The following is a 16,098-nucleotide window of genomic DNA, read 5'->3' as shown; positions in this document are numbered from 1 at the left end:
TTGTGGATGGGCCTGGTGCTGCTCTTGTAAACCAATCCCCTAATGAATAAAGGAGCCAATCACTGGGCGAGTAGGAGGGACTTCCAGGTTGGAGGAGGAAGAGAGGAAGCAGGAGAGAGTTAGGTCCTTTTGGACTGGGATAGCAAGAGGACAAGATATAATTATGAGTGTCTCCCAGTTTCAATGGCAGATCTGTCAGGAATTGTCACTGGAGGATTTAGATTTAATAAGGCTTATTAGATGAGGATTTTAGTTCTTGCACCCAGCAATTGAGTTACTGTTATTTTAGAACTAAGTTTGTGTTGTATCTTCCTTCAGGCAGCAAAGTGTGGGTTTTGCCTGATGTACATCACAAAGGCCATGGGGTATTTGAAACATGGTATTGGCTTGGTAGCAACCTGTCCGTGGGAACTTAGTGAACTGTGTGGAGATGCTTTGGGATCTTCTGGCCAGAGAATCTCCACAAGATAAGAGCAGACAGACCAGACGGCTGAGGCAGAGTTGCAGACACAAGCACAGAATGTGCCAGGTTTTTTGTTTGTTTGTTTGTTTATATTTCCCACATCACCCCCACCCCACCCCCACCCCCCAAAAAAAGCCAAGGGCCAGATGGTTTTAGTACACAGGTCTAACAGACTTTCAAAGAAGAGCTAATACCAATACTCCTCAAACTATTCCACAAAATAGAAACAGAAGGAAAACTGCCCAATTCATTTTATGAGTCCACAGTCACTCTGATACATAAACCACACGAAGACTCAACAAAGAAAAAGAATTTCAGACCAATTTTCTTCATGAACATTGATGCAAAAATCCTCAATAAAATGCTTGCATACCAATTCCAAAAATCAAAAACATCATACACCATGGTCAAATAGGCTTCATCTCAGATAAAGGGATGATTCAATATACAAAAATGCATCAATTTAATCCTCCAGATAAACAAAATAAAAGTAAAAAAATTGTATTTGCACTTTTATTTTTATAAAATCCCTTTAACATGTAGTAAGTCCTTTTTCAACTTTATTGTTTTTTTGTTTGTTTGCTTGTTTTTTTGCTTGGTTTTTTTTTTTTTTTTTCTGAGACAGGTTTTTCTCTGTATATAGCCCTGGCTGTCCTGGAGCTCACTTTGTAGACCAGACTGGCCTCGAACTCAGAAATCCTCCTGCCTCTGCCTCCCAAGTGCTGGGATTAAAGACATGTGCCACCACGCTCCACACAACTTTATTGTTTTAAGTTATTTTTCACGTTCCTACATAGACGCTATTATTTGTTTCATTAAAGCTTTTGATTATATTAAAACCTTAGGAAAGGAGCATTTTTTCCACTTTTAGTTTTATTTAACCAACTAATAATAATGTATTTTGCAGCAACTTATCAAAAAATTGGGAAGAAATATCTAATCTCATATCACTGTTGTAATTAAGTGACAGACACTCTTCTCCACTCTATAGAGCTGAAGAAATGAAGCTGAAGTTGGGGTTTATGTTGTTGTTTTATTTATTTATTTTTGATATACGGTCTCCCTGTGTAATCCAGGGTAGCCTCAAATTCACTATCCCCCTTCCCTGTACGGGGATTATAGGAATGTACCATCCCCAGCTATGAAAATCAAATCTAAATACCATTAACTTTGGGTTCAGATTTTCCTTCCAGGTGAATATTTGTAATCTTACTCAGTTTGCATGAAAGCCTAGACCCTCAGAGTAGGAGTGACTTAGATAAAAATTGGCTCATTTAACCTCTGTACTTCACAGCTCAGCAGACTAAGATAGAGCATAGGGCTGGAGAAACCTGGGGTTTCAGTTGAGGTGCCTCTCATTAGGCTATGTGGTTTCTGTGGTGGCAGTTTTGTAAACAAATTCTAGCAGTTTCCCCTGATAATCTACTAAAAGGAAAAGCACAAAAGGCCAACATCAAACCATTGTCAGAACTTCATTTCTATTTATAAAGTATTTTAAGATGACATAAAACTAAAGGTTCTTCGTATGCTATGAGAAAAAAAATCAAAACATCCTGAGATCAATAATGTACTCTGAATACTTTCTGACCACCTGCTTGGTAGGCTAGTATTTCATGGATAGTCATATATGGTTTGACTCTATATGTGCCTTCAAAGGTCCATAGGCTAAAAGCTTAATTCCCATCCTGTGGTGCTATTGGGGGAAGGGAGTGATGTACCCTTTAAAAAGTAAAACATAGTGGATTTAGGATAGGGACTTGTAAGGGGATTAGGGATTCCTATGTTCATTTGTACCTGCCCCCTTCCTAGCTGACATAAGTACACAGTCTTCCTTCACCACGTGGTCCTACTATTGTGACATACAATACTGTCATAAGCCCAGATCAACAGGGGCAGTGACTGTGAAACCCTCTGATACTGGGAGCCAAAATCAAATATTAAATTGATTTTCTTAGGGATTTTATCACCACTACAGAAAGTTAAGTAACACAGATGGCATTGCAATGCTAAGTACAGATAAGCGAACATGCTTGTATTGAGCTTCTGTGACTATCAGAACCCCTACTCAGCACTAGAAGGGTTTCAAGCTTTCCTTTGACTGGCTTTTTTTTTTAAACTCTGCACTTTTCTGCACTCACAACTCGACAGCACTTGAACTCTGAATTTGAAGAGTCATCTTGGTTTGTTTGCCAATACCTTTCTTAGCCAGCACAAAGTATCAAATGGTCTACCTGCATCCTAAATTTTAACAATCAGGAGTTGTATCTACTCCCCAGAAGACAGAAATGTAGTAAACTTTGGCTTGGATCTCTTTAATATTTTGTGCCAAAAAGGATGGGAGGAAATTCTAAATGTTACAACAATACTCAGCAAGATGGTCTTGGTTCCTCTCGGGTTAAGGTACAAATCAAGAAGAGTCCACTGTGTAGTCATGGGCTATATACCCTCACTGAATAAATCCTAGTTATTCCTGAGTCTACAGTTTGGTCGCTTCACAGCCTGAATGTGTTCAACTGCCATTCTTAGACAAATTCTTTAAGGTTTTTGGTTGCATTTTTTTCCATTCCAGTTTGTTGAAATTATTAAACCAGACCACATGTCTCAAACAGCTTAAGATATGAAACATATGCTTACAATGAGACCACAGAGGTAGACCCACAGAGACAAGGCCAATTTTTATTTTTAGCAGAGCCTTTAGATGCCTGTTCGACCCGTTTATTTAAAAAGTAATTGTTGTTCATCCTGTATGCCAGGCTGTCACAAGACATACTAAAGAAAAGGGCCAAGGTTTTTCCCCTCTAGAAGCATGTGATGCTATCCGTCAGTGCTTCTTTCATGTCAGGAGACTGCCATTTTGAAGAATTAGAGGTTCAAAAGAGGTCATAGGAATAAAGCAGAGTTTAAAGAGTAGCATCCTTTCTTCCTTCAGTCAGTCTCAAAGTGAAGAGAAATCATCATCCACTTCCTTTGGGCCCCTCTATAATACATTAGAGTAGCTACATAACCTATCAACCATATACGGTGGTTCATAAAAATCTTCCTTTGTTTTCTACAAGACTGCAATTCTCCCCCATTATCCTAAATTAGATGTCCTAGGAATATGAAAGCTACCAAGTATTGAGGAAGATTCTAACTTAGTCCCAGTCAGCTTTCTCTGTGTGGTGTGGTGAGATGTGTCTTCAGAAGTAGGGTGTTATGATTTGTGAACCTTATTTCTTTCTTTACTGATTGTCAAGTCGATTTTCCATTCCTTCTGGGGATGTCTTCTTCCATATTCTTTTGAAGAAGAAAATCTAGAAGGGACGAGTATTGTGGAGGAACTCTGTGGTACAGCCTGTACCCTACCACTTCTATTGGAACTTCAGTGTTCTTGATTGTGAAACTGATGAAAACATCTGGCCTCATCAGAGTAATGATGTGATTAAGGTAAATTAAATGGGTTGTGTCAATGAATATTGACTTCTGTCTCCTTTTCCTAACTAATCCTTAAGGTTGTAGATCATCTAGTTCTGGTCTATTTCATACTTTGGAAGACTTTCTTTGGCTCTAATGTCTAATGGGACTGGTTATCTCTGTTCTGAGAATATTGCCTTCAAAGATGGGCTAACAAGTTCTGTGTCTGGATGAAGCTCAGACTTGTCCATTATTATGTTTACCTTGTGATTACTGTGAACATTATACCATATCAGAAATTTTCTAAAAGTCCCCATCATGAAAGGTCCAGGTCTTACATGATGTGTTGATTATCTGCCTCTTTTATTGTGATAGATGGATAGATAGCTCTGCTATCAAGATGATTGCCACGGTGTCCTACTGCCACACACCAAAGATTTAGTAATAAGGCAAAAACAGACTTGTCTAAATAGTTAACAATAAACTCCACAAGCTAGCAAGAATATCTTGTAGTATGTGGCTGATGCAAGTTCCACATAAGCCATCTTTCAGTTCATTCAAGAAGGTCTCCTTGTACTCTATAACCACCATGAACTTTCACAGGACATTCTAGTATACCCTGTTTTAGCATTGGGGACACTCCTAGTTTGATAGTTGATTTGAAGTGCTGAAATTTTTGGCATACCCTTGACCTCAATAAATTTCCCTCCCCTTGTTGGACTAGAAAACAAGTCTGCCTGCCCTTGAAACTTGGTTCCCATTGTCTACGCCCATGTGAGGCTGAGGACTGGGAAGCATTTTCTTTCTTTCCTTCATTATTTGTTTCTTCCCATATCAGATGCAACACTGCTTACTTAAAACCAAACAGATGTGTACTGTAGACTGCGTTGTCCTCAAGTTTATAGGTTGAATGCCCCCCCCCCTCTCTCTCTCTCTCTCTCTCTCTCTGTGTGTGTGTGTGTGTGTGTGTGTGTGTGTGTGTGTGTGTGTTTGGGGTTTTTTTTTTTTTGAGACAGTTTCTCTGTGAAACAGCCCATGCTATCCTAGAGCTAAGCTCTGTAGACTAGATTGGTCTTGAAGTCACAGATATTCACCTACCCATGCCTCCCAAGTCCTGGGATTAAAGGTGTGGGTATGTGCAACCACCTCATGGCCATATGTAGAAATTTTAACTCCCAAAACTGATAGTTTAGAAAGAAAACATTAAGAAATTGATCACATCATAAAGGTGAAGCCTCTTGGAGAGACAGAGAGAGAGAGAGAGAGAGAGAGAGAGAGAGAGAGAGAGAGAGAGAGAGAGAGAGAGACTCTTCAGACATCCTTGGCAACCAAAATTGTATTAAATTTTTTCATGTATAATAACTATAGTTATTCTGTGACATCATCCAAAATACACTACGTAGGAAAAATTCACACAAATTATCTTCATTCTCTACTGATTTTATGACAGCAATAGAATTCAAAGTGACTCTGTCAAACTAAGTGGAGTTACATATAGACAAGAGTGAAGAACATGAAAAATAATGGTCTTTGTCATTTAAGATGTGTGCCTCAAACTGCATGACTCCTTTTAATTCTAAGCAAAATGAATTTAGTTTTTTTTTAAAGCTTACTGATCTGCCAAATAATGCTGCAAATCTCCTTAATTTTCCAATTTTTCATTTCATTCTGACAACTCTGGCAGAGTCATAAAAAGGATCTTTTAGTGAAGAGATTCCAAGTTGACTTCAGTTGAAAATGACTCCTGAATCTACTTGATATATTTTGAATTTCTAGGCTTTGTTTAATCCTTCAAACTTAACTTTTTCAAGAAGCCTTATTGGTTTCAAATGTTTATCTCATCACAAGTGAATCTATAGATCTCAGAAACATATGGTTGGTGGATCAATCTGACTTCCCACTATGATTATGAAATCAAACCCATGTTTCTATCTTAAACCCCTGTGTCAATGTCCCAGTACAGTCCTATCTGGTACTGACCAGTACTGAGCTGTATAACCAGCAGAACAAACAACAGAACCCTGCTGAACTGTTGCTGAAGACATTTCAGTGGCTGCTCTGCTCACTGCTGGATCACTAAATGTGTCCAAGCCTGAAAGCACTTGGGCTTGGGATGAGCGACATACGGCAGGGAGCACGGGTCACTACTTCACAGCAGGTGAGTGAGCCATCTTCAGAACTGGTCTTGAAGTCCAGTTTATGCCTTCATATAACTACAGCTGATGTCTTAAAGGAGCTCAGAAGTATCAGATGAGAAGATCCTGAATTCCTGAACCCATGTGAAATAATAAATCTTTTTCTTTTTTATCTTGAATTACTAAATTTAGGACTACTTGGTTATTCAGCAATAGAAAACTAATATTCTCAGGTAAGAACATTAAAATCAGTATTTAGAGCTGTTGTTTACAAGTCTCTCAGAATCGTGGGTTCAAAAACACTGTCCTTTAATCACTGTGACAAGCATAATTGGCCTTTGAATGTTCCTTCTGTTATGACAGGAAAGACAATTATTTACTTTGCACATTTTTCTGAGAGCTGGGGTTTGTACTCCAGACACTTGCCCATCTGGGACCCTGAATCAAGAACCAAGGATACAGATGATAAGATGAGGGGAGCTGTCCAGTACCCAATGACACTGTGGCATCATTGTAATCTATGGCTTTATCTGTGGGCCGGGAGTTGTGGCATTAGTGCCTTTCCTCAATAGACTGCTTTTTCCTCTTCATTTCTTGTGGCTGACATCCTATGAGGTATCCAATATTCCTCCAAACTGATTCTTATTGCATACTGCGTATATCACTATATGCATACTGAATCATAAGAGGTGGAACAAAAGTCACATGAGAAGAGCTAGAGATATCCAAATATCTGATGCTAACAGGAAATGTCTCATTCTGGCTGACCGGATCTGTCTTCTAAGCTACAACTAAATGGGAAAGAAAAAGATGAGTTTTGAAATGAAAAGATTAAGACAAAAGGGCACAGACTCTAACCCATTTTAGGCAGGAACATCAGTGGGAACCCACAGCTCAGGGTTCTCAACTGTTAGTGACTTACAAACTAAATGGACCACAGTCTATACACTTCCCCTTCTGTAGGTTTATGCTTAAATGTTTATTATGCTAAAAATAATTTTAAAATCTTTCCCAAACTTCAAGAAACAGAAGCATCTATAAAAGAAAAGGAACACAATTTTAAAGCCTTCCCAGCTAAAGAAGAACCACGAAGAGCACAGAATTAGTTCTGGGGCCCACACTGCAATGTGCTTGGAGTCGAAACTAGATATAAAAGTTTATGAGCTAGTCATAAATATCAGACTTTATGTTGTTTTTCAAAATAATTAAGGAAACATATCCAGGGCCGATCTTGGCTGCTTCATTTTTCTTCTCATATGCCTTTAATTAAATCTTAATTACAAACTTTCATAAGTTCTGATATTGTTAGGCTGCTAAATAAATCTGCAGGCAGGCCAGAGAATGACCTACCTACGTGGAGAAAAAAATGAAGTAAAAAAATAGACTCTTGCAGGTCATATTGGTCAGCAACATCAGCTATATTTGAAGTCTTCTCATGGTAGCCCCTATCCCATTGGCTATCAATCTGGAGGCTGAAGGGCCCTTCCACGGGGATCATCTAAATCACAGATGTTTATATTACAGTTCATAACAGTAGCAGAATTATAGTTACAAAGTAACAATAAAAATAACTTTATGGTTACTTCATAACATTATATCCTTCTTAAAAATGATATGTGTGATACTGAGATCAAACCCTGGCTGCCCTCCCCCTTTGCTGTTATAAATAAAGCTGTAACATTTAACTCTAGTGCATGTGAATGCTTGCATTCAGTACATACTGAAGGTAGGACTGATAGCTCAGCCTGTTCTCTGCTCTCTTTGCCTGTATTTTCATCAGATGCTGAGCGTCCTTTTCCTCCTCTCAACTGTGGATTCCACCAAAATTATTAATAGTATAATTTGATTTATAAAAATTATATCTTTAAATTTGTCACTACCTTGACTATTAACGTATAGGCTGAATATTACTTCACATGTGTTGTAAAAGCGTACCTTTACAACTTTTCCTTTTTTTTTTTTTTTAATTGATGGAAAGGGATGGGCCACCTTGGCCTGCATCAGTCAGTATCATAGCTGACAGGCAGTTGGACTGTAATGGGATTTGAGGTTTCAGTTGTAAGAGATCAGTGGAAAATGTTACCAACAACTGACCTTCCTCACCCCTGTTGGCATGACTGCCTTCTGCTGCACATTTTATGTTACGTGGAGAAAATGACAAAAGACAGATGCTTCTTGCTGGACTGGGAACTATTTAATCCTTCTTTCTCGTCCCAAGACAGTTCCTGTAACTTTCTGAAGCTCATATCTTGGAATGCTGCTTGGTTTGCACTGTCTTGTAAACCATGTTGCAATTTTCCATTCCATGGAACCAGCAGTTTCCGTGGGAGAGTTTCTTTAAAGGTGTTATGCTGTGGATAAAATGCTTGGGCCAAAAGTTTTAAAACTGGAAGTGAAAGAATTTAGGATTTGTAGATAAACCATGAGGTCTTGCAGCAAAAATCAACATATATGACCTAGCCTGGCTCCTGGGTCCAGCACAACCTCACTCGGGTTTATAGAAGTACTCAGGTCCATTGAAAGGATTGACAACCACATCAGATTTGTCTTCCTAGTAGGTTCTGTGGCTGCTTCTCGGAATCTCAGCACGCTGCGCGGTAGACAAGATGTCTTTCAGATGGTGGTAAATCTCATCTTAACCACAGACCACTCTCCTCAGGAGCCTTCTGGCACTCTGTTTTCAGAAGAGAAAGTGTGATGTACTCAAGCTTTTACATCATGTAAACCCAATGGCACAGACAGCATTATAGGACCAGTCTTTCTCATGTAACTCTGGCTCCGGTTCAGGATCCTGTTCTTACCGACAGGCGAACATTCCAGCAATTGGAAATATAATTTGTTTTATCTTTTCTCTCTTTACCTGATCAGAGTTGTAGATACTCTCCGTTCACCCAAGAGCTTCTCTCTGCCATACTGAACGCTTGCTTCTTCTCTCTTTCATGAAGACTAAATCTCTGGAGCTTTGGAATGGAAAGATATACTAATAATGGGATCCTGTCTGTGTTTATCTGTGTGTGGGCTGAGTCTTACATAGGAAGAGGAAGAGGAGGAGGAGGAGGAGAAAGAAGAGGAGGAGGAGTAAGCGGAGGAGGGGAGATCCTGTCTGTGTTTATCTGTATGTGAACTCTGAGTCTTACACAGGAAGAAGAGGAGGAGGAGGAGGGATCCTGTCTGTGTTTATCTATGATTGAGCTCTGAGTCTTACACAGGGGGAAGAGGAGGAGGAAGAAGAGAAGGAGGAGGGGGAAGACATGAGATTAGGAAGAAAGCAATGAAATGTTTTCCTGTGTGCTTGTAGACACATGAGAACACTTTAGAAGCTGATAGACTGGGCTGAAAGATAAAATTCTGCATTTCCGTAACATCCTTTGGAGGAATATTAATAACCAGATAAAGACTGTCTTCAAAACCTTCTCTTCAGCTGGCCTAATAGTAAGAATTGTATTCCGATTTCATGGTGGGAGAAGTACTTGATCAATACTGAAGTCATCAGCTGAGAGAGAAAGTCCCTCCCTCTCTATCAGCCTCAACCATCAGACCCACTCCCTCTCACAAACCTGTTTTGGTTCTTCACTACGTAGGAGCCAATGTTGTTGGTTCCTCATTTGATCTGCAAATCACCATTGGATGAATCAGTAAGAGATTTGAACATTCTGTTCAGAGAACTTTATAAATTAATTAAGATTAGCTGAATCTGCCAAATCTTGTTGGTATTCTTAATAAGTGTCTTCTGTTACACATTTACACAATGGAGTACTACTCAGCTATTAAAAACAATGACTTCATGAAATTTGCAGGCAAATGGATAGAACTTGAAAATATCATCCTGAGTGAGGTAACCCAGTCACAAAAGAACACACATGGTATACACACACTGAGAAGTGGATATTAGCCCAAAAGTTCAGAATACCTCAGATTCAATTCACAGACCATATGAATCTCAAGAAGGAAGAAGACCAAAGTGTGGATGGATGCTTCAGTATTTCTTAGAAGTGGGAACAAACTACTCACAGGAGGAAATATGGAGATAAAGTGTGGAGCAGAGACTAAAGGAAAGGCCATCCAGAGACTGCTCTGCCTGGGGATCCCTCCCATATACAGTTGCAAACCTAGACACTATTGTGGATGCTGGGAAGTGCTTGCTGACAGGAGCCTGATATGGCTGTCTCCTGAGAGGCTCTTCCTGAGCCTGACAAAATCAGAGGCAGATGCTCCAAGCCAACCATTGAGCTGAGCACAGGGTCCCTGGTGGAGGAGTTGGAGAAGGGACTGAAGGAGCTGAGGGGGTTTGAAGCCCCATGGTGGGGGCAACAGTGTCAACTGGCCAGAAGTCCCAGAGCTCTTGGGGAGTGGACCAACAACTAAAGAGTACACATGGAGGGACCCATGACTCAGGCCTCATAGGTGGCAGAGGATGGCCTTGTTGGACATTAGTGGGAGGAGCGGCTCTTGGGCCTGAGGGGGTTCGATGCCCCAGTGTAGTGGAATGCCAGGGTGGGAAGGCAGGAGTGTGGGTGAGGAAGTACCCTCATAGTGGCAGGGGAACGGGGGCAAGGGTGGGATGGGGGATTTCCGAAGGGGAGACCTGGAAAGGAGAAAGCATTTGAAATGTAAATAAAGAAAATAGCCAATAAAAGAAACAAAAGCTGTATGTGAGTAAACAACACAGCTTCCATCACCCTGATGAAGACCCTACCCTGACCCTCACAGCCCATCCCCTCTTCTTGCTATGCCTATCTTCCCCGACCTTGCCTACTGTCTGATTTTTATGCATCTTTTAACTCAGTTTTACTGTCTTCCTCTTCATTAGCAAGGACTCATGCATGTCCTCTAGTTCTGTCTTTTTCACAGTATACCAGGTCTTCTCAGGCTTCTCTCTCATAAGGACTCATGCCTGGTAAAGGATAGATCCTAAGCCCAGCTCTGTCCAGCTCTGCCCAGCTCTGCCCAGCTCTGCCCAGCTCTGCCCAGCTCTGCCCAGCTCTACACAAGATCTAATCAGTATAAGTATCTTAACATCTTCTTTTCCATGAATTAGATAAAGAGCTATCACTTGAACTTGGCCAGTCAGACAAGAGAGGTGAGGGAGGTGGGGGCTTTGGGGCCGCATGAGCAAGATGTGATCTAAAATAGAGCTGACCAAACTCTTCCTCTTGTCTGGCTTGGCCTTAGAAAGTATCTCCCTTCTCTTGGGGAGAAGTAAAGCAGGGCCTCTGACTTCTTAGTGACACCCCATGACCACCGAATCTGAGAGTCTTGGTTTCCTCTTTTAGAAAAAAGGGAAGTTGACCTAATTTATCTGAAGCTTCCTGCCAGCATTAGAATACCATGTGTGCCTCTAGATATGATGTGGGAGGGCCTAGGAAGTGGAGAAAAGAAAAGCTAATTTTATCTGAAGCCATTGACACTGACAGGGAAGAAATGAGTACTAACCTTGGCTTCACCATGAAGACAGTGTAGTGACCTTCCTTCTCTCACCTATGACAATCCCCTTGAAGCTTATTTGGTGAGCAAAATGTTTCTACTAAAGTTAAGTGAAAACAGCAGTACACATTTAGGAACTGAGAAGATCTTTTTCTCCTTAAAGCAGAAGTTTAGCTCTGCCTCTTTTTGTAACTATTCCAAACACCTCCCAAGAAAAGCTAGAGTTAACAAGATATAGGCTTGTATGGAGGGGAAATTTAAGGAAAAGCGGGGTTACTTTGTCTGAGGCTATGCTGATTTTGGTTTGCTTCAAGATGTTCAAAAGGATTAAGTCGAAGCACCATCTAGTGGTTCTCAACTGTGGTTTGCTCCCAATATGGTCCCATTGGAGACCATATTGATTTTTGGGTGTAATTATTGTGTTGTGATCAGACTACCCTACTTATTCCCAAAGGAAAGAGCAGAACCACCCAATACATTTATCAAAGCCAATTGAGACCATATAAGTATATTAAAGTAACACCAGGAAAGCCAGGCCCAAGGACCAGACTGAGGAAGAGTTAATACATCCTCACCTGGACCACATAAGGAGAACACCTAATGTGTTGTGATGATAGCAGCCTCACCAACCTGTCATCTGACCACCCTGGGTGTGAGTCAAGGGACCAACAAGCAGATAATTTCTGACTGTGCCCGGGGTGTCATGTTGGCTTGTTTCTCAGTGCTGATGTGGTTCATTCTAATTGTCATCAGTTCATCCATTCATCTCTCTTGACCTCTGGCCTCTACTGCCTCCCTGGTCTGTACCTGCACCTTGCTTAGATTGCTCCACTCAGGCATCTGAGGTCTGTCTCTACTACTTGATCCTACAGCAGCCACAGCAGCATCTCCAACAGGCTTTCAATGGTTAGTTACTGGACACTTCCTCTCCCTGAAGAATCTTCTGACATCCCTATTTGTTTTCGTTTGTGCTTGTCAACTAGACTTCTTTGTAATTTCTTAAAGCCTGCTGAAGATTTTTATTCCTTTTAAACACATTCTGTAACCTATATAGGTAGATAATGGATGATAAGTAGCTAGATGATAAAAACAGATAAATACATATAGATGCATAAATATATAGAAAATAGATATATTTTCTGTATGATATATAAAGTATGGTCTGAGAGTCAATATTAGTAGTTAAGATTGGAACAAAATAAATTGGGTTGCCTTAGTCAGTTATCAAGGGAATTGGTACTACCTGGCAAACTGCTACCAATGTTATTTAGTAAAATCTGGTATTGTGGAAAGAAATAAACATGTTCTGGCATGGAGGCATCACAATATAGAAACATACATGAGTGTGCACATATACAGATATATGTGCAGATATGTGCATGTGTGTTCAAAGAGGGAACTATTTCACATCTGTGTAGAGAAGGGAAGGTGGGGGCTTGGACAAGGCAGCTGCATAGTGGTTTACTCTTTTGTTCTAACACCACATCAAAAACCATAGCAGTGGGAGTGGGAGATGAGTAGAGAAGTAACATTTGTCATTTTGACAAGTGAAGGAGTCTAGTTTGGTTTCAATTCCTTTGTCCCTCCTACTCACATCCTTTCTGGAAGCCCATGGTTCTGTTTATTCCCCCCAATCCTGCAGCACAGGCATGATTGCAACATCTAGGGATCATTAAACTACAGGATCATCTTTTCACATCCTCATATTTCAATGCTTTCCCATCACAAGCCCACCTTACCCCTACATAAGCAACAATTGTCCTAATATTAACCTGGAGGTCACTGTCTAATCCATTATTCCTATCTCTTTCATTACCTTTAAGGGGAGAACAGGAATAATTGATACCATGTACATGAGTAGAACACAATCAAGTTTTATGATAGTAAACTTTCCAATTGACCAGGTAAGTATTGGTTTCAACTAGAATTAAACCCAGCTATGTGCAAAGTAAAAAAGCAGCAGTGGCATGAAAAACATAGTTTATTATCTATCACATCAAGACAACAGATAATATATGGTCTACAACTGGTGGGACAACTCTATGGTCATCAGGCCCAAGTCCTTCCATTGTTCCTCTTTTTCATTTCACTTAAGAGCTGCCATCTTCAGTGTCATCCATTGCTCATGTTAGCTCTGGGACCTCAAGGCACCACATCAGTACTGCAGTCCCACAGATAGCTTAGAAAGCAAAAGAAAATCCCTCCTTTTCTTTAGAGGGTTGTCCTAAAAATATCACACATCTCATTGCCAGAGCAAATGATCAGGGTCATAAGATGCACGGTAAACTGAATAGATGTAGGCTACTATCTATATCTATCTTTACAAAATTGGAGATATGTTATTGACCAATGTAGGGGTTACTTAATGCCACAAATGTGCTACATGATAACCAACCAGAGGAAATGTATGGCAATGACTGTTCATTTGTCTAAGATCAGCACAGGCTCATGTCTGATCATCTTTGATTGTGTTTGCTCAAGTGTCTAAGAGAAAGATGACATTTGGATCCTTCAGCTGGCCTCAACAGAGAGATGAAAGTCTGGGCTTAAGGAGCTAAAGGGATCTGCAACCCTATAGGTGGAACAACATTATGAACTAACCAGTACCCCGGAGCTCTTGACTCTAGCTGCATATGTATCAAAAGATGGCCTAGTCGGCCATCACTGGAAAGAGAGGCCCATTGGACTTGCAAACTTTATATGCCCCAGTACAGGGGAAGGCCAGGGCCAAAAAGGGAGAGTGGGTGGGTAGGGGATTGGGGGTGGGTGGGTATGGGGGACTTTTGGTATAGCATTGGAAATGTAAATGAGCTAAATACCTAATAAAAAATGGGAAAAAAAAAGAAAAAAGAAAGTCTGGGCTGACATAAATCATCTATGTTCTATAATGATCTCCAGCAGGCTCAGCCTTTCAAATTCCCATAAGAGGAAAAGTAGAAACACTCAGGACCTCTTGAGACACACACACAAAATTGGCACAGTGCCCTTTATGTATCTTCTCACTGGCCAAATAACAGTTTGAAGTAGATACACAGGGTCCATAGACACTTTATGGAATGAACTTTGAGGCCTATTTTTTAAAAGGTGACTAGAAAGTTGGGATGAAGAGAATTGTCTTCCACAAGAAGAACAGGGAAGATAGACAATGAATCAACAATTTGCAATCTCTGCCTCAGTTTTTTTCAAGTCTAATACAGAATTATATTACTAGATCTCTTTCCTTTTTATATCAGTACTTAAACATCAAACAGTACAATGAAAGATGAGGCAAAAGAGATCATACTTTATCTGTGTTTGAGTGGCAATTACTAATTTACTTACTTCTTGACATATAGTGATTTCCTGCTATTAAAAAAGGCAATAATCTTTGTATTAATACTGTACCTTCTCTTTATTATGTGCAGAGATTTGCTAAGTATGCACCAGCCCTAATTCTTTTTCTTTAAGTCAACCAGCCCACACTGTCTAGGTTTCCTACCAGATAGTGTGATCATATGACTAAGTTTTAGTCAGTTGAATCTGAGCAGATATGTTTACTACTCCAGACCTGATCCATATGTATCCCACATACAATCCTCTACTCTCCCTAGTCACCTGCTGAGTAGAAACTGCTCTGAGATCAGAGCCAGAGACTATAAAAGAAGCTTAGAGCAACACACTTTTACCAACTTCCCTGGCACCATCCACTGCAATAGAGTATGACATGGGCTGAATTTTAATTACCATCTGAGGCTACCATCCAGGTACCCTCTAATAGCAGGCATTCATTTTCACCCTGGATGTTTACCAAAAATAAAATAACCCAATCACTTGCTACTTTAGCTAAGATATAATTCTTTTAACTAAAAACATACTCTTATTATTGGAATACTATGTGTATCCAGTGAAGACAAGGTCTTGCTTTACAGTTGTTAGGTTTACCAGTGTCCTGCCCTTGCCCTCAGTGATTCATCGTGCCCATCCATCCCATAAGGCAGAATGCAGACATCACAGGGAATTTGGACACTACAACTTTACACAGTAAGGGGAGATCTCAGTATTACCCCATGATACTGGCAGTGCCTTCTCTGGGATCAACTTTTAACTTCTAAAGTGCAGAGGTATGATTTTTTAAGATGGATCTTAGTCATGTATTGAATGATTAATACAAAGGGCAACTGTCATGTTACTTGGTAGCAAGCAAGCAAGGAAAGAAGGCCAGCTAGTGACAGATTTGAAAATGTTGTTTGTTGTCATGGTACCTGGCAATGCAACTTTCATGATCATATAAAATGATCCTGGGAAGAAGTGAATGGAAGCCATTCCTGGGGGGCTTGAGGGGAGTAAAATTACCCAGCACTTCTGTTCATATTTCCTAAGACCTTTGGCCTGAGAAGTGGGGAAGTAGATGGGTCATTCACAGCATATCTCATGGTAAGCACCAAGCTTTTGCCTATATGGTCATACTGCACGACTGCCAACTGCAGAATGAATTCTAACAAACATGAAGATAGCAGGGACAGGTAAGCTGGATTTCAATGAGAAAGTTGATTGCAAATGGCTGTTTTCTTGTATTGTGTCATCAGACTAATGGGCTTCCAGAAATCTGGATATGAATATTTTCTAGAATATTTCTAGAAATACACAAAAACAAAAAACAAAACAAAACAAATTACATAAAGTACAATTAAGCAGGAATGAACA

The 16,098-nt window shown here is 40.2% G+C and overlaps 1 protein-coding gene across 13 annotated transcripts in view; it reads right to left on the bottom strand.

The window, feature by feature from the left end:
* Nucleotides 1-16,098, bottom strand: part of Cd200r3 (CD200 receptor 3) — a 114,770-nt gene that overhangs the window by 84,119 nt on the left and 14,553 nt on the right. For 2 of the 13 annotated variants that reach the window (XM_017317152.2, XM_017317154.2), the window contains 2 exons: nucleotides 8,852-9,601; nucleotides 6,950-8,665 (listed from right to left, as the gene is read on the bottom strand). The exons of 6 other annotated variants lie outside the window; for them this stretch is intronic. In XM_017317152.2, the coding sequence (XP_017172641.1) occupies nucleotides 9,565-9,601 (37 nt within the window). In that variant the 3' untranslated portion in view covers nucleotides 6,950-8,665; nucleotides 8,852-9,564. Of the gene's footprint in view, nucleotides 1-6,949; nucleotides 8,666-8,851; nucleotides 9,602-10,430; nucleotides 13,595-16,098 lie in introns of those variants that run through there. 5 more of the 13 variants (NM_001128132.1, NM_001128133.1, XM_017317153.2 and 2 more) reach the window with 4 other exon arrangements.

Source organism: Mus musculus, chromosome 16 (assembly GCF_000001635.26).
Source record: "Mus musculus strain C57BL/6J chromosome 16, GRCm38.p6 C57BL/6J".
NCBI lineage: Eukaryota > Metazoa > Chordata > Mammalia > Rodentia > Muridae > Mus > Mus musculus.
This window is presented reverse-complemented; position numbering and strand designations above follow the sequence as displayed.